Genomic DNA, 25,915 nt, shown 5'->3' on the forward strand with positions numbered 1-25,915 from the left:
CTAAACCCCTAGGAACTGTCGTCTCTTCACCCTAAATGCACCCAGGGCCTTAACCCCAGGTAAACCCGAACATGGCCCTGACTGAAGTCTTTGAGAGTAATTCTTCTGCAGCCCAAACCATCCCTGTGCAGCCCCTCTGCAAACCTACCACAACTAGACCCCTAGGAACCATCTCCCTCCTAGTTCTAAAATTGCCCAGAACCCACCTTCTGCGGCCCAAACCTTCCCTTGGCAGCTTCTTTGCAGTCCCACTTCATCTAGACCCCTAGGCTTTGTCCCTCTGAACTGAAACCCATGCCTTAACCCGAGCCATGTGCTAAGACTTCAAATAAATAAATGTTTTTAAAAAGGCCCAAATCAAAAATTGTTAAGGGAAATTTCTTTGTGACTGAACTTTCCTTTGTCACTACCTTTGTAGCTTCACTCCATATACACCAGCAGAGTTTGTCTGAGTGTATATGACAGAGTTTGTCACCAGTCTCTGGTGGCCAAATCCTAACTTATTTATTCAAATACTATCTTTTTGACACACTTCTGAACGGTAGTTCAATTATGATCGGCCAGTGACTTTAGAAAGCAAGACACCTGCATTGTCATTTCTATCTTTTGGCCTCAACCAGAACCGGTTGTCAGTGGAGCTCTGTGAGCGGTACCCTCTGCCTTTTACTCCTTCGTCAGCACACAACGGCCGTCAGATCTTCCTCAGGCAAGCCATGACAGCCGGGGACAGAGAAGAGACAGGCCGCGAGGCCGGGCTTTCTGTGTCCGCTTTTACAGGGCCGAGCTGGTTCCTCCTCATCCTGACAGAGCGGCGCAGTAACGCGGGGGTGGCCCCAGCCCCGCCCCGCCGCGCAGCGCGCCGTCCGTGCCTCACCTCAGCGGGCAGCTGTCCCCGGCCCAGGCCGGCCTGCCGGCGAGGCGGACACCGGTGCGCGGCGCCGACGCCATGGCCGCGCCGCTAAAGGGAGGGAGAGGGAAGGCGAGGGTTGCGAGGTGTTGTCGTATCGTCACTTCCTACCGGCGGATCTGCATCCGGGTTGGAGAGCAGGACGTATCGGGAGGAGCTCATCTTCGTTTCCGTCCGGAGGGGCTGCTCGGCGCCGCCCGCGGGCCCGGCCCGGCGTGAGTCTGTCGGCGGCGTGTGGGGGTGCCCCTCCTGCCCCGGAGGCGGCGGGGATTGGGGGTCGGGACGGAGAGTGGCCCCAGCGGCCTGCCGCTGGGCCGCCAGGCGCTGAGGTGGGGGCCTGGCGGGGCTCCGGTAGCCGCGGGAGCGGCGTCTGCGCTTGGGCTTGATTACGCGGGAAGTGTACCGGCATTTACGGGCGTGCTTCCCCCCAAAGTACAGGCTGGTTTGGGAAAAGGGCCCGCTGGGACAAGCGTGCCTGAATTGTAACGATTGTGAAACTCTTGGGGGAGGCTGTCGATTTCCGGCAGGAAATTTAATCTACTGGAAGTCACGGTGAATGCCGTTATAGCTCCTGTGGGGCGGCGGTGTTACCACACGGGTTTGGTTTTTTAGAAGGGAATTCTTTCATTGTTCCGTGGTGTTTACGGCTTCGGAGACTAAAACGACCGCGTTACGTTTACAACTCCATCTTGAATTGTAACGCGCCGTTCTGTTACTGGTGGATTATATCCGTAAAAAGCTTATGTACAACTGTGTGTGATGTTGAGGGTGCCTGGGCTGCTTGAGATGGATGTGGCGTGGTAACAGTTGTTACATCGCCTGTCTGCACTGGAAATGGAGAAGTTTAGACTGCATGTAAATATCACTCAGACTAAATGTGTCAGGTGACTTTCGCGTCACGTGATTTGGTTTTGTTTCTTCAGCAGAATTGAAAGTAAACATCCCCAAAATACCTTTCATTAACACACAATGTTCCCCCGCCACACGCCCCCCCCGCTCCCCCCACCCCCACCCCCACCCCCCAAAAAAAAAAAGGAGAAAAAGCTGTGAGAGCATTAGTCCTGACAACTTTTTATTGGAGCTCGTACAGCAGTGTAGGTAGTACTGGGTTTTCACTAGTGTGGGTTGCCATCACAGGACGTATGAACAAAGTCAAACCTGAGCAAATAAACTCCTTGGTATTTATTTGCCTATGTTCCAAGCTAATGCTGCCTGCAGTGGTAGTCAGAGCTGCCTGAGGAGTCAAAAGTTGTTTGAAAAAACTTCTTCCTCTTGTATTTGAAACCCGGTATTGCACTAATTGGATAAATATTTGTATGCAGAGTAATGAGATCAATCATGTGCAACTGTGTTTGTCAGTGGTATTTTTGCTTGTAGGGCTCTTATTTAAGACTGAAGTAAGAATCAAATGAAGAAACTTGAAAATAATGTCAGGTTTTCACTCCAGTTAAGAGATATATACAGTACTTGTAACTAGTTTTAAAAAATTTTTGATACTGTTTTTCCAATGCAAAGTCTGAACTTCTATTCTTTCCAACATGTAAGTTGAGCTTAAGGGAAAATATTGATGAATTGCAAAATGGATGCAAAATATATTTTAACCTGTTGTAGAGGCAAAGACTTTCATCCAAACTTTCTGCTAATGTGTAAAGCATGTAATGATAAAATATCAAACAGCAGTCAGTTGTGCCAGAATAAATTTAAAATTTAAAAGATAACAAACCTACATTTTTCTATCATAGAATCCATTAGATTATCATAGAATCCATTCAGTAAGCACAAACATAAAATAATATTATATATATGATATACTTAAAACACGAGTAGATTACTTTCCAATTGCTATCACCATTTAGCTGCTTCTTTGCATATCATGTAATGAAAAAAAATTAATTTTACTTATAGTTCATGATCAGCTGCATCATCATGTTCTTATGATGTAGTCAAGTGTTTCTTTACATATATTGTGAGCCTCATTGTGGAGTGTTTGAAATAAGAAACATATTCCACTCTATTTTCTTTGAGATGAAAACTCTTATGTCTTGCGTCATGTAATTTTTCTAAAATTAAAATGGAGGGAAGCAAATAAAAATTCACTTTTAAACATAAGTAAAGTAAGTAATAATCGTGAAACTTAAGAGCATATAGTATTTTTGTTTAGTGTCTTGTCCTGAAAGGAGATAAAACTAGCCCACTATCACAATTCTTTAAAGCAATTTCTGGACATATATTCTAGGTAGTTTGAAATTTTAAACCAAGAGTTCAAAAGGTAACTAGTATTTCTTGTTGCCTAATTTTGGTTTTTGTTTGTTTGTTTTTTTGTTGTTAATTGTAGGTCTAAGGATACATGTTCGCTTCAAGTAGAAAGGAGCATGTTCCCAAATTCCTCCAACTTGGTTCGTCCACCCTTCCCTCCAAAACATCAACAACACTGTAATTTCTTCAATAAGCTTCCTCTAAATATACCACCTACTCTTCTATCTCACCAGCAAAGTATTTATGCTGAGATTAATTTTCAGAATGCAGTGTAAGTACAATAAGACTTGATAGTGGGGATTGGGTTGAGAAAGAGAATTAATGGTCTTTTGAGAGAAGTATTTCTGTTTATGGAGGATGTTTTCCACTGTTTTTAACACTAAACTGCATTAAACTTTAAAAAACAGGTGTTGTGTAAAACAAAACTGTACCATTTCTGTTGGTAACCTGCAAGTTTTAATGCTCCCCTGCATTGTCCATAATGCATGAGATGCCATTACACTGATTAGAGTTAATAATCTACAGTTCAGTTTTAAAGATCTTCAGTTGTATTTGTTTACTGGGGAAAACGGGGGAGATGAGAAAGGGAAGAAACACTTATTCTTGGGGCTAGGTTTGAAGACACCATAGTGTTCTTTAGGCTCTCAAATTTAACAGTACCTTAAGTTATTTGTTTACTAACCTCTGGTGCTTTCAGTTGGGATAGAGTTAACTTTTTTATTAGCAGCTGGTATAGCGCTATGTTTTGGATGTGGGATGAGAAATACTTTTGAGAGCGCACAGGTGTTTGTAGTTGTTCCTGGGCAGTCAGGGCCTTTTCATGCCTCACACTGCCCCGCCAGCGAGGAGGTTGGGGGTGCACAAGAAGTTCGGAAGGGACACAGCCGGGACAGCTGACCCCACCTGACCACTGCTTTCCTGCAGATGGCTGAACACCTCCCTGCCAATGGGAAGCAATTAATTAATTCCTTGTTTTGCTTTGCTTGTGTGCATGGCTTTGCTCTACCTGTTAAGCTGTCTTTATCTCAACCCACAAGTTGATTTTTTTTACTCCCTTTCCTCTCTTCTTTTTTCGCTCTTTCTCCCAACCCTTCTTGGAGGAGTGGGGCTGAAGGAAGGGGAGGGGGAGGGTGTTGAGTGAGCAGCTGTGTGGTTCTAGTTGCCAGCTGGGGTTAAAGAATGTCTTCTTACATGTGCGCTGTGAAGAATGACCATCTTCTATTTTCTAAGGAAAAAATACATATTGAAATATCTCCTCATTTTGGGTAGAAATGACAGATGAATTGCTTCTAAGAAAAAAATGATAGGACTTCCTGAGTTTCATATTCACTTAAGAAAAACTACTAACCCATAAAAAGCATCTTAGTTATTATATGAATAACAGTTATGGACTGTAGTCTTTCTAGGGCTCTTTTGAGTGGGAACCTTGCAGCTGTTCCAGCTGTTGCATTGCAGCCAGTGACTTACGGAAATGGCAGTTCAGGACATAGGTCTGATGCTTCCACGTCATTCCGGGGAAGAAAGTAAGTTCTTTGTGTGTCTTTGAGTAATTCTGGTTGTAATGTACACATGATGAAGCTTGTCTAATATAAATTTCTTTTGCAGCTTTTATGTTAGAAATTGCAAAACTACTGAATAAAATGTTATGTGATGAAACAGGCCATGTACCTGCTTTTGAGAATTTTAGTACTCATAAGTGACTTAGTATGTGTAGTTTTTCTCTTCCAACAGCTAGAGCCTTACAGAGCTGTGATTTACATGTTTTATTTTAATGCTATAATAGATTGTAGTCTGTGTGTGCTTGTCTATAAGAGGGTTTGCATCAATAAATTGAGTGTTCTGTTCCTGTTAATCTGCCAGGTTATGAGTAAGAGTGCACCCTCAAAGTTTTATGGGAATTGTGATGTTTTTCTGATGACACACCAGGTGTTTCTCCTGATTTTCTTAATTATGTGATACTTCATTTTTCAAATACAAAGTGCTAAATTCAAGCATGTATAAGTTCGTTTTTTAAGAGGAATTTTATGGAAACATAGTTTTTCTACTTTTCAGAAAACTAAGCTTACTTGAATGTACATAGTTTCCTTTGTTACTTTACAACAGAAAGAGGAATTTCAGATGAATGTATGGTTTTAGAAAAAAATTATTGAAAAAAATTACTTCTTACCAGTTCAGAAATAGTTGATGTGTGTTTGTAATAATTCTGTGAATCGGCTGGTAGGGAGGAAGCTCTGTGTAATCCGTCTTGAAAACTCTTTCCTGTATGCGATTTCTCTTCCAGACTTAAAAGATGAGAAAATAAGTACAATTAAATGCATGATATTAAGTTATAGTTGAATAAATAACTATCACATGAACTAAAGAAGTTACTCGTTTCATGCTGCATGTGTGTCTTTTCTTGACCAGTCTGGTTTATGGAAAGCTGTGCTATGTTAGTACATTTGCAGTCAACTAGTTAATCCTTAGATTTTTACGTCAGCTCTTCTTAAGGTATTTTTGCTGAACGTGAGTTTGTGCAAGTTCTTCTCTGTCAAAATAGCCTGAAACAGCATTATGTTTTGATTTGACGTTACATTATGAGTTTCTTTAAGATTGCAGGTACATAATGTTATCAGAACTTCTCTCAGACTTGAAAACTGAAAAGATGACTTGAAGTCTCTTCAGTTAGATTTTTATTATTAATAATAGTATCTGTCCACGTCCCCAAACTACTTTGATGCCAGCTTTTTTAACTACAAGAAATTACTGTAGTTTTATTAACAGTTAATTCATTCATACATATGAACATCTGATTTCATGCTTTTTAATTAAAAAAAAAAAGTATGATTACCCTCATACTGATTAACTTTATGCAATACTTGATGGATAAACAAAACATTAATGTCCTTCCTTTACTGTGGATGAATGACACTGTTCAACTACTGGTCAGCTATCAGTACAACTTCTTCTTAATGAAGAGTTCAGACGCCAAGGGGCTGTCTGTAAGCACTGTATCTCTTCAAATATGTTTGAACTCCTGTGACAAAGGCCTTAACAAGGAGATACAGACTAAAGTTTGACAGTGAGACATTAGGTTTATGACCTGTGTAGCTTAATACAATCATCAGTTTGATTTGTCAAATGAATAGTGTTTCTTTTTTGCCCAGATTACGCAGCTTACTCTCCGTACAATCTAAGACACAGAGAAATGCTGCATTTTGAATGGCTACTGTGATAAATTTATTTTTCTCACGTCCCCGCTACCAAGTTTATTTCATTCGTCGCTGTGTATTCTCACAAAACTTCTCACTGCACTTATCTTGATTTTAAAGAAAAGTACCCTTACATAGTCTGTATGTTTGTTGTTTTTTGTTTTGTTTTTTTTTTTTAAAAAGGTATGTTGTCACCAAAATAGTGTGACCAGCTTTCCAAGCTGTCCTATTTAACTAAACTTCCCATTTTGGTTTCAATTGGTTAATACACTCTTGTAAAGCAGTTGGATCAATTCACTTCAAGGGTAGCTGCACTTTTGCAGCCATGTGTTCTCTTTCCCCGTGTCAGGTTTATTTCACCTATTATCTAGGATAGGCAAGCTTTTGTTCGGTAGAATACTTGGTTTTAGTGAAATAGTCACATAATTAAGCATTGGTATTTGTACTTTGTAGGAACTGTCTTTTAATCATGATTTGGTGCTTGCAAACTAGAGGAATGACTGTCGTCTTATTGATTTTTTTCTTTTTTTATGTTTTTTTTTATTTTTAGGAGACTAAGTGAACAAAGAGTTCCGCATGATGTCAAACGGCAGCGGTTTCATTCACGACGCCCTGAAACAATTGTCGTTAACCAAGCAGTGCCTTTACCAGAAGAACGCAGATACTCCTTCCCAGGATCAGTTCAATCTCCACTGCTCTATGCATGTCACCTACCAGATTTAATTGGATGTACCCCTCCACTGCGAGATATTTTGTTTCCAGACCCTACAGAAACCACGCTCCCTGTGGCCAAAGATAAGGTAGTATCTTTCTATGTCTGCACTGTACATCTGCCTTCTGATTAGGGAGGGTCCAATGGTGCTGTGGAAGACTACAAAAATTTCTGCAAGGTTCTTTGACAGTGTCATGGGGGTCTCTATTGCTGAGACGTCATTAGAAGGAATATCGGTAAGCGTAGCTGCCGCTACGGTCTTATATAGCCTCCTTGTGTGGTTGGGTTGGAGCATTTTTTCGGTGTAGGGGTGGTGTTTGCTTGTGTTTGGTTTCGTTACTAATGTCAGGAAACCTACATATCTGCTCCAGGAAGTAGAAATTGTAGGGATAGCCCATTTGTCACATGACTGGAGGGCAGGGAGAATCCTGGTGGGGAAAAGAAAACCCCACCCAAGTACTGTGAGAGAAGCCCATTCCGAATATTGGGCCTGAATTCTGAATATTCTGAATACAGGCCCAGTATTGGGCCTGTAAAGGTGTCTTCTGCCTTTCTTCAGATGGAGATAAAAGTTAGTGTCCGAGCTGTTCTGGAATATAGAAGAGGATGTCTTCTTTAGGTGGATGGTGGAATTGGAACTGTGTTTTTTGTTCATTTTTAATGAAAAAACCCCTCAAACGTGGCTAATCAGTCTTCATACTTTATTTGCACCAGCGTGACAGAAGACATTTTTTTTTTAGTATAAATATGTCTGATTATAGTATGTAGCAGTGTTGTGAAAGAGAAGCAGTTAATACCTCCTTCCACCAAAGATCTGACCACTTCTTTAGTAGTTTGTGTGGGATAAAACAAGGAAGCGAACTTAAATCAGTTTTAATATTAATTTTTCTCCTTATTACTGGTAGGCAAACTGATGACATTAAAGTCAGCAGAAGGTATCTCTAGTCTTTCCCTGCTTATTCCCTGAAAGGCAGCAGATACTGATGAGGTGAAAATTATTTTCTGTGGATAAATATTTTATAACAGATTGAACAAATTTAAATTTAAAAACTTTGCAGAAATTTCTTCTGGGGAGTTGTTCAACATGAATTAAAGTGTGGTAAACTCTAGACGATGGAATAGGTCTTGTGAAATGATGCTGTATTTTGATTTTTTTTTTTTGTTACAGTCTTCTGTGTTTCATGTATTGCATCTCTGGCAGCAAAGAATGTTCACTTCTCTGTATATTTACTTTTTGCATGTGGGTGTCAAGTTAAGTCAGCAGGTTTTGGATTTGTTTCAAGTATGTCAGCAACAGACCTGTGATTTGAACAGAAAAGAGCTCTGCAGAACAGAACTCCAGAGAGAGATTCAGCGAATTTTTCCACGTATGTTTTGAATTTGGTTACTTAATATCAGTTTGAATATACTTCAGGTTCGCAGTTCTTCCTTCCACTTAAAACTGGTACGACATATCATAGTTTTATTGTGTGATTCTTCTGTTACAGAGAGTCGACTCTTTTTGGTTGGGTCCTCACTGAATGGGTTTGGTACTCGTAGCAGTGATGGTGACTTGTGCCTGGTGATTAAAGAAGAACCAGTAAGTAATTTAAAACATAAATAGTTAAAACAAAGTCTGTTTCTAAAATGTATGTGCTTTTACAAGGCTGGAAGGGCCCTGGTGGGATGCACCCACAAAAGCTGAGGGAGCTGGCAGATGTTATTGCTTGGCCACTCTCCATCATCTTTGAAAGGTCATTGAGAACACAAGAGGTGCCTGAGGACTGGAGGAAAGACGATGTCACTCTAGTCTTCAAAAGAGGCAAGAAGGAGGACCTGGGAAACATCAGGCCAGTCAGCCTCACCTCCGTTCCTGGAAAGGTGATGGAACAGCTCATTCCAGATGTCTTCTCTAAGCCTGTAGAGGAAAAGAAGGTTACCGGGAGCGATAAGTATGGATTCACCAAGGGGAAATGATGCTTGACCACTCTGATAGCCTTCTATGATGGCATTATTGGCTGGGTGGATGAGGGGAGAGCCGTGGACACTGTGTACCTCGACTTCAGCAAAGCTTTTGACACTGTCTCCCATAACATTGTCATAGGTAAGCTTAGGAAGCGTGGGTTGGATGAGTGGGCAGTGAGGTGGATTGAGAACTGGCTGAATGGCAGAGCTCAGAGTGTTGTGATCAGCGGCGCAGAGTCCAGTTGGAGGCCTGTAACTAGCAGTGTTCCCCAGGGGTCGGTACTGGGTCCGGTCTTGTTCAACGTATTCATCAATGACGTAGATGAGGGAGCAGAGTATACCCTCAGCAAGTTTACACAAAACTGGGACTGATGACACAAAACTGGGAGGAGTGTCTGACACACCAGAAGGCTGTGCCACCATTCAGCAATACCTTGAGAGGCTGGAGAGTTGGGCAGAGAACCTAACAAAGTTCAACAAGGACAAGTTCACGATCGTGCACCTAGGGAGGAATAACCCCATGCATCGGTACAGGTTAGGGGTTGACTTGCTGGAAAGCAGCTCTGTTGTCCTAGTGGACAAGTTGACCATAAGGCAGCAATGTGTCCTCGTGGCCAAGAAGGCCAATGGTATCCTGGAGTGCATTAAAAAGAGTGTGACCAGCAGGTCGAGGGAGGTCATTCTTCCCCTCTACTCTACCCTGGTGAGGCCACATATGGAGTATGGTGTCCAGTTCTGGGCTCCCCGGTTCAAGAAAGACAAGGAACTACTGGAAAGAGTCCAGTGGAGGGCTGTGAAGATGATCAAGGGACTTTCCACTTACGAAGAAAGGCTGGGAGATCTGGGTCTGGTTAACCTGGAGAACAGATGACTGAGAGGGGATGTCATCAATGCTCATAAACGTCTAAAGGGCCGCAGCCAAGAGGATGGGGCCAGACTTTTTTCAGTGGTGCCCAATGACAGGACAAGAGGCAACGGGCACAAACTGCAACACAGGAAATTCCATTTCAACATAAGGGAAACTTTGAGTGTGACTGAGCACTGTAACAGGCTCCCCAGAGAGGTGGTGGAGTCTCCTTGTCTGGAGACTCCTTCTCCAGTCTCTCCTCTCCACCTGGATGTGTTACTGTTCAACCTGGTCTAGGTGAACCTGCTTTGGCAGGGCTGTTGAACTAGATGATGTCCGAAGGTCCCTTCCAACCCCTACCATTCTGTGGATTCCAAAATGAGAAAGAAATGGTCAAATCCTTTTGATTTTAATAACGTATTTTTGCATATGAACTGTGGGCCCAATAATGTTGCAAATATGAATTTTGCCCTATAAACCTTTTAACCCAACAAAACATTCAAAATATAAGCACTACCTTTACTCTATAAGTGAAAAAAAACACAGCAAAACAGAGAAGTAAATGCCTAGAATCGTGAGAGCGGTGAGGCACTGGAACAGGTTGCCAAGGAAAGCTGTGGATGCCCCATCCCTGGAAGTGTTCAAGGCCAGGCTGGATGGGGCTTTGAGCAGCCTGGTCTAGTGGGAGGTGTCCCTGCCCACGGCAGGGGGCATGGAACTATATGATCTTTAAGGTCCCTTCCAACCTAAACCACTCTATGATTCTATGAGGAAAATTGTTTAAGAGAACTCATTTTAGGTGCAAGAACAACTTTTCATAAGTACAGGTGGTTTTATTTCATTATTTACATTCATAGATGCTAGTTTTAGTGAGCAGACATAAGAAGGAATTTGATATGTAAAATACCTTAAGTATTTCTGGTGATAGAAAATGTTTCTGAGTAGAATTCAGGTTGAGAGAAAAGATGTAACAAAAAAGAAATCTAAATAGAGCATAATTTTGAAAGAATTGAAGCATCATTGAAAAAGAAGGAAAGGACATTTTTGTATAAGGCTAGATTTTCATCAAATTCTATGATTTATGAATGTCTCAGTTACTTTGCATATTGAATATGAATTGTTCTGTCTGGCTTTTGCTGCACAAAAGGTCTATGTAGACTCTGGAATGCATTGGTATACGTGTTCATGTCTTACTCTGTGACTTAATTTTATTCAAAAGTAAAGCATGCTTACTTGGAACATCTAAATGAGAGATGCCAACTTCTTTCTTTAATTTTAATATTGTATTTCAGGTAAATCAGAAGACTGAAGCAAGGCATATACTCAGCTTAGTCCAAAAACTCTTCAGTACTAAACTTTGTAAGTTCATGGCTACATTGAGGTGGTAAGATTATTGGCAATTCTGGAAGACGTATTGATGCACAGTTGTAACTAATCTGTGTAATTGTATCTTGTCTAGTTTCTAATCACAGCATTGTTTGGAGAAAAGCTATAAACATTTAGTAATGTGACTTATCTTTGTGCTCATGGTTAGTAATTAGAAAATCATAACAGTTGCCTTGCAAACTAGAGGGCTTCAAGAAGGGGTAGCATCTAAAATGAATTTTGAATTGTAGACCACAACTGGGGAGGAGTGAGGTGGTGTGAAAAGCAGATTTCTGTTTGGGAAACCTCTGTTACTACTTTTCTAGATTGCAGTGGCTGCCTGGGGAACATACTCTAAGAATTTGTAAAATAAGATCAGAGAATGATCGAATCACTTTGTTTGGAAGAGACCATTAAGATCATCAAGTCCAACCGCTAAGTTACCACTAAATGCCACATCTACACGTCTTTTAAATACCTCCAGGGATAGTGACTCAACCATTTCCCTGGGCAGCCTGTTCTAATGCTTGACAACCCTTTCGGTGAAGAAGTTTTTCCTACTATCCAGTCTAAACCTCCCCTGGCACAACTTGAGGCTGTTTCCTTCTGTCCTGTCCCTTGTTACTTGGGAGAAGAGACAAACCCCCACCTTGCTACAACCTCCTTTCAGGTAGTTGTAGAGACCAGTAAGGTCTCTCCTCAGACTCCTTTTCTCAAGGCTGAACAACCCCAGCTCCCTCAGCTGCTCCTCATAAGACTTGTGCCCTAGACCCCTCACCAGTTTCATTGCTCTTCTTTGGACATGCTCCAGTACCATTAACATCTTTCTTGTAGTGAGGGGCCCAAAACTGAACAAAGTATTCAAGGTGGGGCCTCACCAATGCTGAATACAGGGGTATATCACTTCCCTAGTCCTGCTGGCCACATTATTTCTCATACAAACCAGGATGCTATTGGCCTTGTTGGACACCTGGGCACACTGCTGGCTCATATTCAGCCAGCAGTCGACCAACACCTCCAGGTCTTTTTCCTCCAGGCAGCTTTCCAGCCACTCTTTCCCAAGCGTGTAGCGCTGCACGGGGTTGTTGGGACCCAAGTGCAGGAACTGGCACTTGGCCTTGTTGAACCTCATACCGTTGGCCTCGTCCCATTGATCCAGCCTGTCCAGATCCCTCTGTAGAGCCTTCCTACCCTCAAGCAGATCAACACTCCCACCCAACTTGGTGTCATCTGCAAACTTACTGAGGGTGCACTTGATCCCTTCATCCAGATCATTGATAAAGATATTAAACAGAACTGGCCCCATTACCAACCTTGGGGAACACCAGTTGGGACTGGCCACCAACTGGATTTAACACCATTCACCACCGCTCTTTGGGCCTGGCGATCCAGCCAGTTTTTTACCCAGTGAAGAGTACACCCATCCAAGCCATGGGCAGCCAGTTTCTCCAGGAGAATGCTGTGGGAAATGGTGTCACTCACAATAGACTGAGTATAATTTATTTTTGGGGGGGCACCTTGATACCACTGAAATAATTAACTTAGGTGCCTAGTGAAGAAAATATTAAATGTTGGCAGTACCAGCAATTACAGGAGAAAGAGATCAATTCATAGTTCTTATGAGTTGTTGTTTAGACTCTCTTCAGATAAGAATTCACATGGGCATTTCTTGACTTAAATGTGAAAGCCTCCTACTTCAAAGAGACTTTTGTACCATCCTTCAAATTATAAAAGACCCTGTCATTTATTTATATCAATGACTGTGTTCCCCTACTTCTCAGACTTGCAGTATGTTCTTTGATGCCACTCCTTATATTGCTGTTTTGAACAATCCTGCAATGGTGAAAGGAACACACCAGAAACCTAAATGAAGGCTTCAACATTTCTTCATTGGCAAGCGTGCATACCCACATTGCAACAGCTCAATTGACAAGAGACTTGATAAATCTATTGCAGAACAGGCATCTGATACTTAGTGGTTTATTACTATTGTATATTGATGTTTGCGTAAGGAGTCCAGCACTTAGTCTATGTTGGCGTAGGATGCGAGATGTTCCAGTGCTTTCTGAGAAGCACAGTGATAAAACAGTTGTGTTTTCAGGGATCAGAAAGGGAGCATCTAAATAAACTATCACCATCTTCTTTTTTCAAGAGGTTGTGTTCTGTGACAGAGCTTTAGACAAAATCAAGTTTGTTTGCCGGGGAATATGATTATCAGAAAGACGTGATGGTCGTGTGGGGACAATCACAGCAGGTTTTTCTTTGTGCCATTGCTCATTTTTGATGCATTCCTAATTCTCTGTTATCTTGCAAGTGCCTTTTGGTTAGCTTCATTTAATCAAAATGTTCTTTGGAAGGTGTAGTAGAACAAAACACTGCTGATATTACCTCTCCTGTCAGACTCTCTTAGTTGTGGTATGTAGACCTCTTGGATCATTTCTTCATAATCTTAACATCACTATGGGCACGAATTCCTATACCTAGCCATCTGTCCTTGTGCCTGTGTATAATGTTCTGTGGATAGAACCGATAGACAAAAGTTGTTTGAAATGTTCAAAATGAAAAGGCTTTGCCGTATGGGTCTTCCATTTGGATTTAGTCAATTACAAACTGTAGCTCAACTATGCTAAGGTTCAGTACTTCTGAAAAAAGGGGGTTGCCCAGTTATTTTCATTAAAACGTACTTAGGCAAATATAATTTCTGTCATCCATAATTCTGAAGTAGCTTGTGGGTTGGTTTTGGTTGGGGACGGGGAGGGAGTTTCTCCAGGCTAGACTTCAGAAGCTAATGAATTCATATGCCTTTTCTTCACCTCTGGGGAAACGATTTTAGCAGTATGTGCTTCAGCGTTGTCCTGCTGTCATTCCTGCGGGTTTGTGGAGTCAAGTTTACGTGCTTAGAAATGGCTATTCTTTGTCAGCTCAGATTGTCTGCTGAGTTCTTTTCTAATAGAACTGCAATTTTTAAAGTGATTTCCTACCTTCTGCGGCTTTCAGAAGTCAGCTTCTGCTTAATCATCAAGGATGGGCTCTAAAGGTACATACATTTAAAGAAAAAGCCTACAGAAATTGTAATTCTTTTGAGACATTATTTCAACTTGAACCAGAATTCTAGATTTGCAACTTTTAAAGGGTTAGCAGTACACGTATGCTGCCACTATGTTCAAGCAAGTGTAAGATTTGTCTGTACCAAGCTTCTTTAAGAACTGCAATTTCATTCCCACAGTATTCTGTATTTTATGGCATGTGCTTTTTAACAACCTGAAAGGTATGAACCTTCTTCTGATCATTATTTTTAAGTTTTGTGCTGTCCAGTTAATACATACGATGCTATCCTGTAATCTTAAAGTAATCCCCCTTTGACAATGATGGTTAAGTATTTCCTTCTTTTTTTTTCTTCTGTAGAAGAAAGACTGCAGCATGTTCTCAACAAGTGTGTGAGCTGTCATTAAGCTTATTCCTTGCTTCACACAAAAGAATGGAAATAAACATAGGTTGAGCCAAACATGAAAGCAACTAAGTATGTGCCAAGCTATAAGAGAAGCAAGAAGGGGGAGGAAAGAAAAGATGTTATTTAAACAAAGTTCTTGGGATGATTTTGTGAGAGTTAAAGGACAAAAAGAAATAAGGAGGAGATTTGTGGTACAGGTAATGCTCTAGTGCTTTTTAAAAAGTTTTTCCAGATCATTTCAGTTCAGAAACATGAGAGGAGCTGTGCCTTTCCTAACATCTTCCTCTTTGTTCTTGCACTCCATGGTGTTCCTGTACATTCCAAAATCAGGGCTATAAGAGTGTGATTCTCTGCTTATTTCATCTTAATTCCATGAATGTGAAGCATGATTTTGGGGTGGTAACCATTACAACATATGGAAGAGAGTATAATCCAAACCACAGAGAGTAAACGTCAAACTTACTACTGTCTTCAGATTCGTTTAGGCAGGATTCATTTGAAAAACAGCTTAGCAGTGCTGGGTTGACTGGTGTTTACTGTCTGAATAAATGACAAAGAGCTCATTTTCTCTTAGTTATACAAAGAGTTGCAGTAGTGTTGAGACTGGGATATCAGAGAGGAATCTACCTAACAGTTGTCTAGTGGGGAATGTGCAACAGCTAAGACAAGCAAGGGAACTCAAATGAATGACCTTGAAGGACTGTGCAGGTGGGTGGGTGAATTGCAAACATCAACAGTTAATTAACCCTGTGCTGGGCTGTAACCTCCTAGATTCGTCATGACTCTGGTTCAGCCTTCTGTGTCGTCCAGTTTCTTTTTATATAGTATAACCCTATCAATGAGAGCAGGCTACATGTACAGGATGCCACAGATCTTTTTGGCATGTGCCATGTTTGTGATTAATGTTTTTCTACATTTGATTAATCTATTATTCTGTAAAAGAAAAGAGAGACTTAGGCTGTTTAATCTGAAATTCTGAATTAATAAGTTATTTATGAAACAATGCTTAGTCTTTTGAAGTGGTTATATTCTTTTTCACTACAGCTGAAGTGGTATTTGTGACTTTTTCATAGACATGCCCAAAATTGTGGAGCAGCTATGTGTAATTCTTTACGTGTATTTTGGTGTAGTCCCTCTGGTCATAGCTTCAAGGTCAGGTAGTCAGTTTACTAAGGCACTCACCCTGTGTGTGTTTCAGAATTCCACATCACATGTATGTGACTGTTTATTCCCTTGTAGTATGACAATCTAATGTACAGTAAAGGTTCTGCTAACAGTGTTGTTGGTGTGAGCCAATAAAGAGGGTACCAGCAACAAGTTACTGCCTTCTAACATCCTCTTTGTTTTGTTTCACCCTGGGAAACAGATTTGGATTATGTTTTCAGATATTATTTTTTTTTTCTTAGCCAATGAATTTGGCACAAACATCCATCAAGTACTGGGAGGCATTTGCAGACAAGGATGTGTTTGCAAGTGGATTGCCACTAGAATGGGTTCAGTTAACTCCTAAAGGGCACTTGAGAAAGGTCATAGTGAGGAACGTTAATTGCTGTGGCATGCAGATAGATACCCACTATTGCCTACCAGGTGCTAATGCATTGGGCATCTTTATTTTAAACTAGCGAAAGGAAAGGAGTCAGAGAGCTCTGCAACACTTTATAGCTTCGCTTTAAGAATGTTCTGGGATGTTGGAGGAGGAATGCTTGTATGTGTCTGCAGGTGCAACTAGAAAGAGGGCGCTCTTGTGTGTAAATTGTACTAGACTGTACGTTCAGTTAACATGGGTTGGAATTCTGTAAGATGCTTGTTTAAAATTGGTAAGTTAATAAGATTATCTCTTTTTTGAGTGCCAGTCTCTGTGTTGTTTGTTTGGGATCATACAATGCATTAAAATCGAGATAAAGGATTACCTCAGATCAAATATGTCTAAATGTACATATCCATAAAACACTTTCAGAAAGTCTCAAAAAAAAAGTGAAATGTATTTTAACTGAATATTGCACAGTAGGGTTTTAGCAAAACTGAAGTTGTCATCCAAATGCAATGGAGATAACGCTGTTTAATCAAGGTTGCTATCAAGACCAATAGAAATACCTCCTTTTTTCTGTCATTCCCCTGCCCCCTCCCTCTTCCCCCCCCCCCCCAAAAAAAAAAAAAAAGTGAAAATCAGCTTTTATTTATGGTTCTTTTTAGTTTATATGTCTTCTAGCTTTGTCATAGATATTTATGGTAATTTGAGGTTAATTTATAGAAGCATGGAGAAAATGTATGATGTTACACATGGGCAAATTCAAGTGGTCCTAGATTTTGCAACAGAAGAAATTACTGAAATTGTGCTTTTTGACCAAATTCATGTCATGTAACCTACAGGCTCTGCTTCTCTTCCATTACTTTCTTGGGCACGTTTCTCATTCAGGATTATGGGCAACTACTAAATATAGCCTGACATATCATCAAGAATAGGGAAATTGCAGATAATATGGCTGATGCAAGAGTTTTGGGGATCTGGTTGCAAAGGTGCATTTGGTGGCACTGTATGAGTCTGGCAGAGCTCAGTATGTTTGGGTTGGGATGGTCTGGCATTGAACCTGTGTGTCTATACTGTGTGGATAATCATCTGAAGTGCACTCCTGTAATAGTATATTTATTACGTGTCCTATCATTATTAAAGCAAAAGCAAATAAAGCTTATCCCATCTTTGATGGGAAGCGGTGTCCTGTTTTCACTAACAATTCCATAGGAAATGTGTTTCTTGGTATGTACTTTATCAGTCAAATAAACACTCCTTAAAGGTAGTTTTAAGTATAATAAGCATAGTGAAGATACAGTTGTGTTAATATTTTTTGATCGGTAAAATGCATAGTTCCAGGTCTTAAGCAAACTGGACAGGATTAAAAAGTATGCAGCTGATCACATTGCTACAATGTAGTGCTGGGCTTGAGTGGCTCACCATCCTGGGTGGATATGGTCTTGCTCCCTTCTTTTTGAACCTTTATTACAACTATTCAGGATTTCTAGTACAAGTACTGCTCAGTGAAAGCACTGTAGAACTGCATTCCTTATGTTCAAATTTCTAGAATACACTTCCCACAGAAAAATCTTCCACTAATGTTTTTCTCTAATGTTTAGTGCATTTTTTTTCTCACGTTTTCCTAGATTGTGTATTTGCTGCAGTTGCTAAAGGTTACTTAGTTTAGCACAACCTTTCTGAGAATATCTTTTCTAAATTTAATAGGCTACTACTTGCTATAAATCAGTTAATATGACTCCACTTTAGGGTCTTATTTTAAGATCAGCATCTTACATGAAGCTTAAATTGCATATTTTTCTCCCTTTCAGCAAGCTACATTGACCGACCTCAGCTGATTCGAGCAAAAGTGCCAATAGTGAAGTTCAGGGATAAAGTCAGGTAAGTATGCTGTTCAACATCATTTATTAGTCTCTGGCATGGGAAAGCACTCTATATATGTACTGTCCATATGAGTAGTCCTACTGAATTCATGCTTCGTTTATTTGTGTTGTGCTATAGTTGTATTGCAGATTTGTACAGCTAGCATGCAGTGGCAGTCAGCTTACTTCCTTGATGGCCTGAAACACCACCTATGGTTGAGGTGCTGTTTAGTTTCTGTGATGTGAATTAGTAGCACTACATCATGTATTTCTATGGGTTATTTGTACATGGTGACAAATGGTTCATGACAGAAAAACAACAGTGGCAAGAAAACTGTTGTGAAAGATAATTTTGATTGCTGTGCAAACTTAACTATTGAGCTGCTTAAGGACTTATTCACAGCATTTATACTATATAAATAACACCAAAACAAACTTTAGTTTCTTGTGATGACGCTGTTTTCTTGATTAAAAAACTATTGTTCATTTTAGAAGAGTGTATTCTGCTGTCTTCTAGGGAGGTATTCTTTGTTTAACGAAGTAGTATTACATATTCTGTTCAGTGTTAGGTACTAATTGTATGACTTTTTTTTAGAAGGAGGAAGTAATAGAGAAGTGGATGTGTTGTATGTTATGGGCATTCTTTGTATCTTCATAATGAAGACTTGAATAATAAAGAGTGTTGTACTAGGACACAGAAAAATGTATTTCTTAATTGTGTGTGATAAAAGTATCTGATAGAGGAAAAAACTGTGCAATGCCTCAAATTGGTTGGGAGTCTGAGTATTTTGAAATCTTCCGGTATTTATAGGCTTAGATTTTTGTAAGACTTACGTGTATCACTTTCATGTAATAACATAGCTTGATGATTCTTTCTAAGTAGTATTTTGAACAATTCTTTTGTATCTCATCCTGACTATACACTTACAAAATTTTGCAATCGTGTCTCTGTCTTTTAAAAACAAACAAGCCCACTTCTCTGGCCTCTCTTTATAAAAGCATATCACAATGTGCTTTGTCACAATGTACCTTTATCAGGGCAGAACCCCTGCTGTGTTAAAACTGAATCTGTCATGTTTTCCATTTGAACTGATAAATGTCACCCATTTAATCTTTTCTTGCATCTGAAATTATATACCATTCATTAGGTTTTTTGCTTTATACTTTTTTCATTTTCATATAATCTCATATTTACTTCTGTATACTTGCCTACCTTTTAAAAATTGGAATATTTTTTATCTTATAATTTTCTCCTCTAGCAGTACAGAAGGTGGCTTCTCCCATGCTTTCTGAAAGTATTAGACTTGTTAGGCTAAAATTTGGGTTAAATGCTTAGCTACATAGAACAATGCAAGTCTTTTCATAGATGCACTAAATGGTAAATTCCTGGTACAAGTATTGAATAAATCATGGAGTTATAGCAAGATATTTTTTTTCCAATATAAAATCAGAAAATAAACTTTAAAAAGAAACCTTAAATTTGTTAAGTGATATGTCAGAAGATTGAAGTCTTTTTGTAGGCATTTACAGTCCATACTAGGGTCACTTGCAAAAAAAAAAAAGTCATTATATTCATATCCCTTACAGGATTTTAAAAATTCTTTATTTCCTAGTAAATCAAAATATAATCTTCTTAGACTAGAAGCTGCCCATTACATTTTTCAGAGGAAAAAAACAGTACTGTTCACCGTCTGGTTTCCTGTGCTGTTTTTTTGAAAGAGGGAAGAGGGAGAGAATGACATGACTTTGGGTTCGGGTTTTGTTTGTTTTTATTTTTTTTATCTCCAGTTATTTTTCTCTTACGTAAACTGTCATCTCCACCCATGTTTTGTCTCAGGCATCTATCTCTTTCTAGTCTCTTATCGGCCTCTGTCTTTTGTAGGCTCATACATGTATATACGTGCACACTTGTTCATTTTTTCACAGAGGCCTTGAAAAATGGATTGAATATTCTGTACACAAGGCAGTAACCTTGTTTTAGCCAAAACCAGAAACTAAACATGATGAGCTTCTGTTGAAAGCCAGTTTTCTTGATGTCTGGCTGCTGGGAGAAGATGGTAGAATTCAATGTGTGCTATAGAACAGAATCATAGTATGGATTGGGTTGGAAGGGACCTTTAAAGATCATCTCCTCCAACCTCCCCTGCAATGAGCAGGGACATCTTCAACTAGATCAGGTTGCTCAGAGCCCCGTCCAACCTGAGCTTGAATGTTTCCAGGGATGGGGCACCTACCACCTCTCTGGAAAACTTGTGCCAGTGTTTCACTACCCTCAGAGTAAAAAAATTCTTCCTTATATGCAGTCTGAATCTTCCCTTTCTTAGTTTAAAACCACTACCCCTTGTCCCGTCACAACAGACACTGCTACAAAGTTTGTCCCCATCTTTCCTGCAGCCCCATTTAAGTACTGAAAGGCTGCAATAAGGTTCCTATGCATCTGAATTCTAATATGTTACCAATGGTCCATATATACCTGAAAATTGCCATTTCCCACTTACTTGGACTTGGTGAACAAGAAAGCATTCAGTTTGTGTTTGTTCTTTTTCATCTTAAAGGTTTTTTTAGTGCTATAACAGTAAGGGAAGATCCACTGCACTTAAAGACTTATCTTTTTTTCTGTAGTCTTTCCCAGGAAATAATTCCAATGCTGAGAGCCGGCATTGAGCCAGCAGAGCACCACCAGACAAGCCTTTGATTAATTAACAAGATTTTTGTACTACAGAGGATGCAAAAGCTTCCAGTTATGCTACATTTGATGTGCAGTTGACTCTTTTCCTCTCCTTCAGTGCTTTTGGTAGAACTTGAGTTCCCAACAGCACAAAACCTTTATTGCTTGCCATAATAGCAACAACTATTAAATATGCATATTAAAGTACAAAATAACAGAAATAGAACTTGCTTAATCACCATCTAGTAAATCGTAATGTTGTCAGTTGGGGTTAATTTGAATTACGTATGCAGTCTGACATATTTCTTTATTTTATCTTCACATACAACTAATATTCTTACTGGTGTTTATGGTTACTTTTACAACTGTAAAGCAGTAGCTCAAGGTTGTTTATTTCCTGTACTATTATGTACTGTACTCTTCAGACATCTAAAAAGTCATGCTTAATATTAATGCAGGTTTAAAATGTAATACTTTTGATGCAAAGAATGGTTTAATGTAGCAAATGATGTCAAAAACCTTTTGTTTTTGACACCAAAGGCACCAAATGAATGTGTCTTATCCAGCTTAATAAATTCAAGGTCCATGTTCCCCTTACAATAATTCAAGAAAATCCAAAGGAATATTCAGGCAAACATGCTATGTGAATGAGGCTTGGATATATAAAATGGTAATAGCTGTACATTGCAGATAGCTACTTCTTTGTCAATAACAGGCTCTTCTTGTTGCGAGTTACAATGTTGCTATAGCTTATTAACTATGAATTTAATAACGTTTCTTAAGTACTGTGGATAGTTAAGACCTAGATGCAGTAAGAAATTCAAACTTTGAGGCAGGATCTGATCAATATAAATAAAGCAGGTAGCGCTGTTTGCCTTGTTCTTATTTGCTGTTAACAGCATGAAACAGTTAAAAACTTTTATCACAAAACATGCAATGTTTACTAATAAACATGTTTCATTTCAAAGTGCTTGCTGATTATCTCCGCCCATCATTGCAGAAAAAAGATTCTTACCTTTTGACCTCTTGCAATTCTCCTTCTCTGTTCATTGGCATGATTTCCTAAATTGATACCTCAGAGAATCCTTCCTCACATCAGAAGTCGTCCGTAGTAAATCATGTAGTGCTAGTCTAGTTGGGCGAAAGATTCGTTAACAATCCAAAATGTATTTGATATATTAAGTTTCGTAAGGCATAAATTTGAATCTACATGTATTCTCTATATGAAACAACAATTACAGTTTTCTAATAATGGAATTCAAGTCTATAAGCAATTTGATTCCTAGAAACAAAACCAGAGTAGAAATCACAGCATCAAAACTCTGCTTGAAGAAAGTTTTTAGAGTATTATCTTAAAGCTACATTTCTCCATCTCTGTCACTAACTAGTTAATAAATATTCTGAAATTGAATACCATGATGCTTGACTCTTTTTCTTTTCTCCTCTCCAATAGCTGTGTGGAGTTTGACTTGAATGTAAACAATGTTGTAGGAATAAGAAATACATTCCTTCTGAGAACCTATGCACACAGTAAGTTTTTAATGTATTTTCTTATTTCTATAAACTTTGGTTTTTAAATTTGTATTTTGGTATTAATAGACTATTAAAATTCAGTTAATATATTAGGTTAATATATATATATGTATAAAATTACCTAATGAGCTGCATTAGATAGCTTTAAGATAACTTTTTCTTGCACACTCTAAATATATGGCAAAAACTGATACATACCGGCTAGGTATGCTTTTAATCAAATATGATTATATTCAGAAGATAAGAAACATTCTTCATATTAAGGTTCATATCTGCTACAAGAGCTGCTTTGGTATTCTGCAGATAACGAGATCATTATACTAATGATTATCTAGTGGTATAATCTCCAGTTTCTTTTATTTCCTTACAGCCACTGATAGGTATGTGTGGCTGATAGCTAGCTGTGTCTGTATGGTGTTACAGAGTCTTTCCTTGGAAGATTCAAAATACTTCTTCAGTTTTTATACTAACCCCAAAATAAAACTGGTTTGTGTCAGGAGTTGGTGTTTTAGGGAGAGATTGTGAAACAGACTTCTGAAGGGAAGCAATAAGAACAGCACTCAGGCCTAAACTAAGGTTTTCTTACATAGCAACACAATGTCATTTGGCAGATAAATACATAAGGAGTGGACCTCAGGCTAATTCTTCTAGGCCGCTTGTAGTTCTTGCTTTACCACCTTCTTCAGTTCTTGCATACAGGAATTCCCTTCTTTTTTGGGTAGGAAGTTTTCAGTAGAAATTACCTTTACTAGTTCATTTTTACTAATATTTTGGTCAGAGTAATTTTAGTGGTCCATATTCACATTACTGGGAGAGTCTACAACTTGTCCGGGATCAGTTGGTCAACTATAATTTCTTCATACATTCAGGAAGGCATATGCCTGGAGAAGGTTTTCCTTCCAAGCTTAAAAAGATTAGGGAAATAATCTTTGTGATTCATGGCTACAATTGAGGGGTCACTTCACCAAGTCTGATGTTGACATAGTTGTTCCTAACTTCTGCCACAGATTTCTGTTATTGCTCTCAGCATATCACTGTAGGGCAGACAAGAGTCCAGATGTGAACAAAGCAGTGGGAGGGGTCCTAGTGTCCCACCGTTTCTTTCATTCTGCCTTGGTGCCCACTTTTATAAGGCCAGCACAATTAACTTTATGTCTCCTGATGAAGGATAAATAATTGTTATTTTCTTGAGGTTAAGGAGTGAGTTAGTAACTAAGGGAGACTTGTGATTGAAAAGATTATATCCTGATTGTGCTGGACTTTCTTAAATGGGCAAACTATATCAAGCGTAGTCTGTCTTGTCTTCTTTGGACCAGAAAACTCTTCAGGTGACAGAAGGCAAACAAAAGTAAATGGAAAGTTTTTTCAGTCAGTCTCTTTACATACTTTTGAAGTCATATCAACCAGGGTGGATAGCATTAAAAGTATTAGCCTGCTCATTTAAATTTGTGGCTGAAGGGCTTCACTCTGCATGGGAGAAAAAAAGATCTAATTACCTCTCACGTGGAAGATATATGGGTCTCATTGTTCCATTAGAACAAATTTGTTGCTCAGGCAAACAAGGGATTTGTTATCTTAGTGAGCATGATTTAAAAAAAAACCAACTAAACAAACAAAAAAACCAAACAAACAAAAAAACAAACCAAAACAAACCACAAATACTTCTGTGGATGCTCTTGTGTCTTTTTTGAAATCAGCCCTCCGATATTGGTGCATAGGTGCTGTAGAAAACGTCAAAGATGATACGACAAAGTGAAGCGGAATGTCCACAGAAAATGTAGGTAGATTAAGCAAAGCTAGAAACTGAGGTCTATGCTGTTATCAGTTGTTTGCCTAAGGAAGCATGTCTGCAATTAAATCAGCAATTGATGGTAGGTATTTCTCAATTAGTTGAATCTGGACCTTTGAGCAAATTACATTACTATGCATTTTCTCAAGCAGGTAGCTTGTTGACTGATGAAAGAGCTACAGGAAAAGATTACTGGCCATGTCACACACTAACTTTATTTATAATAATACTAATTACAGGCACTGGGAGACAGAAAACCTTATCTCAGAATAAGATCAACTAAAAAGAGATGTTTTCTACTGTAATACACGCACAGACACGCAAAAGAGTCCTTTTTGGAATTTGAGCCTATTTGCATTTTTCTTGCATGGAAAAATCCTATTTCAGTTAATGCATGTTCATATGATGACTGTAAAGTAATTCTGCATCTCACAGTTAGTGTACTAATAGTCATATTTTTTTTAGTTCAACCACTGGGAATGAGGTGACTGGTGGTAAGGAGCTTTGTGGTTTCTAAGAGGTCTTCCAGATCTAGGTCATTCCTGCTGAGAAAAAAAAGTGCCACTTACAGGGGCATGTGTGGTGAACCACTGTGAACAGGTTGGGAGAAAATCACATGCTTGATAGCATTTTCAGAATAACAGAGAGCACTCCAACTGGTGCTGTGCTAGGATGTCTGTTGTCCCGGACTGCAGGGGGGCTGGACTAGATGACCTTTAGAGGTCCCTTCCAACCCAACACATTCTATGATTACCTATTGTTATATTCCTGTCCTGATGTGCAGAATACAAAAACTTTGGACAGTGTTGTCAGGTTAGAAAAGATACTCCAGAACATACAATGCATTGTAAGGCCATCATAAAGGACTTGACTGAGCTGATGATCTGCTGCCACATATCTGCACTTTATAAATTAAGTATGCTGCAACGTCCCTAGGAGGTGGTGGTGAGTGACATCTCCCTACAACATGTTACTACCTTAATTAGAAGGTAATTCTTAATTAAAATATTCCCCAGAAATTCAGAATATCATACCTGGAATATGAGTGTATCTGTATTTTTCCTCATGAAAAACATATGTCTTGATTTAATGAGTTATTGTATCTAACATCTCATCTACATAAAAAGCTATTGAGGATAAGACAAATTTAAAATTAATGTTTGTATACAGACATTACTGCTTTCATGGATCCTGAGGAAAACTTAAGAATGAGCTCTGTGTCCTCCAACCAGGAGAGTTCTTTTCCCTGTCCTCAAAGTGTGTATAGTCTAAATAATAATTAAAAAATTAGATGTGCTTTGCCCTGGCAGCAAGTTAATTCAGGGAATATTAGTACAATGAACTGGAGAACTTGAAAGTGGAATGTGACACTGCTACATTGACTGATGTATTCAGTTTTTCTTATCTGCAAGTTGGCTGGCATATCCCTTGTAATGTGTCTGTGGATTTTACTACTCAAAAGACTGTTTTCAAATGCAAATATTTTTTCTGATTTTTATAAGATGGATAGTAGTTGTAGAATAACTAAACAATTTCTATTAAATGACTGCAAAAGGTAATCTTAGAATACAAGAGTATCATGTTGATTAAGTAGGAACAACTGTTGATTGATTGCTGTCTAGACAAATGTGCTTTTTTTGAGATGTATTTATTTTATTTGCAGTTGAGAATCGAGTTCGTCCGTTAGTACTTGTTGTTAAGAAGTGGGCAAGTTTTCATGACATAAATGATGCCAGTCGTGGTACTTTAAACAGCTATAGTCTTGTATTGATGGTTTTGCACTATTTACAGAGTAAGTATTTTTTTACGTGTTAAAACTGTCCCTTTTAAGTTCATATTTATGTAGTTTTCCTCTTTAATAA

At 39.1% G+C, this 25,915-nt stretch overlaps 1 protein-coding gene across 4 annotated transcripts in view; it reads left to right on the forward strand.

Annotated features, from left to right (window-relative positions):
• The first annotated feature begins 598 nt into the window (after positions 1-598).
• TENT2 (terminal nucleotidyltransferase 2) overlaps positions 599-25,915 on the forward strand; it is a 49,332-nt gene continuing 24,015 nt past the window's right edge. Inside the window, exons 1-10 of one of the 4 annotated variants that reach the window (XM_063319593.1) lie at positions 599-1,122; positions 3,243-3,434; positions 4,561-4,686; positions 6,905-7,154; positions 8,235-8,433; positions 8,554-8,645; positions 11,150-11,216; positions 18,013-18,082; positions 22,185-22,261; positions 25,717-25,845. In XM_063319593.1, the coding sequence (XP_063175663.1) occupies positions 947-1,122; positions 3,243-3,434; positions 4,561-4,686; positions 6,905-7,154; positions 8,235-8,433; positions 8,554-8,645; positions 11,150-11,216; positions 18,013-18,082; positions 22,185-22,261; positions 25,717-25,845 (1,378 nt within the window). In that variant the 5' untranslated portion in view covers positions 599-946. Of the gene's footprint in view, positions 1,237-3,242; positions 3,435-4,560; positions 4,687-6,904; positions 7,155-7,194; positions 7,303-8,234; positions 8,434-8,553; positions 8,646-11,149; positions 11,217-18,012; positions 18,083-22,184; positions 22,262-25,716; positions 25,846-25,915 lie in introns of those variants that run through there. The other 3 variants (XM_063319594.1, XM_063319595.1, XM_063319597.1) reach the window with 3 other exon arrangements.

Source organism: Chroicocephalus ridibundus, chromosome Z (genome assembly GCF_963924245.1).
Source record: "Chroicocephalus ridibundus chromosome Z, bChrRid1.1, whole genome shotgun sequence".
Taxonomy (NCBI): domain Eukaryota; kingdom Metazoa; phylum Chordata; class Aves; order Charadriiformes; family Laridae; genus Chroicocephalus; species Chroicocephalus ridibundus.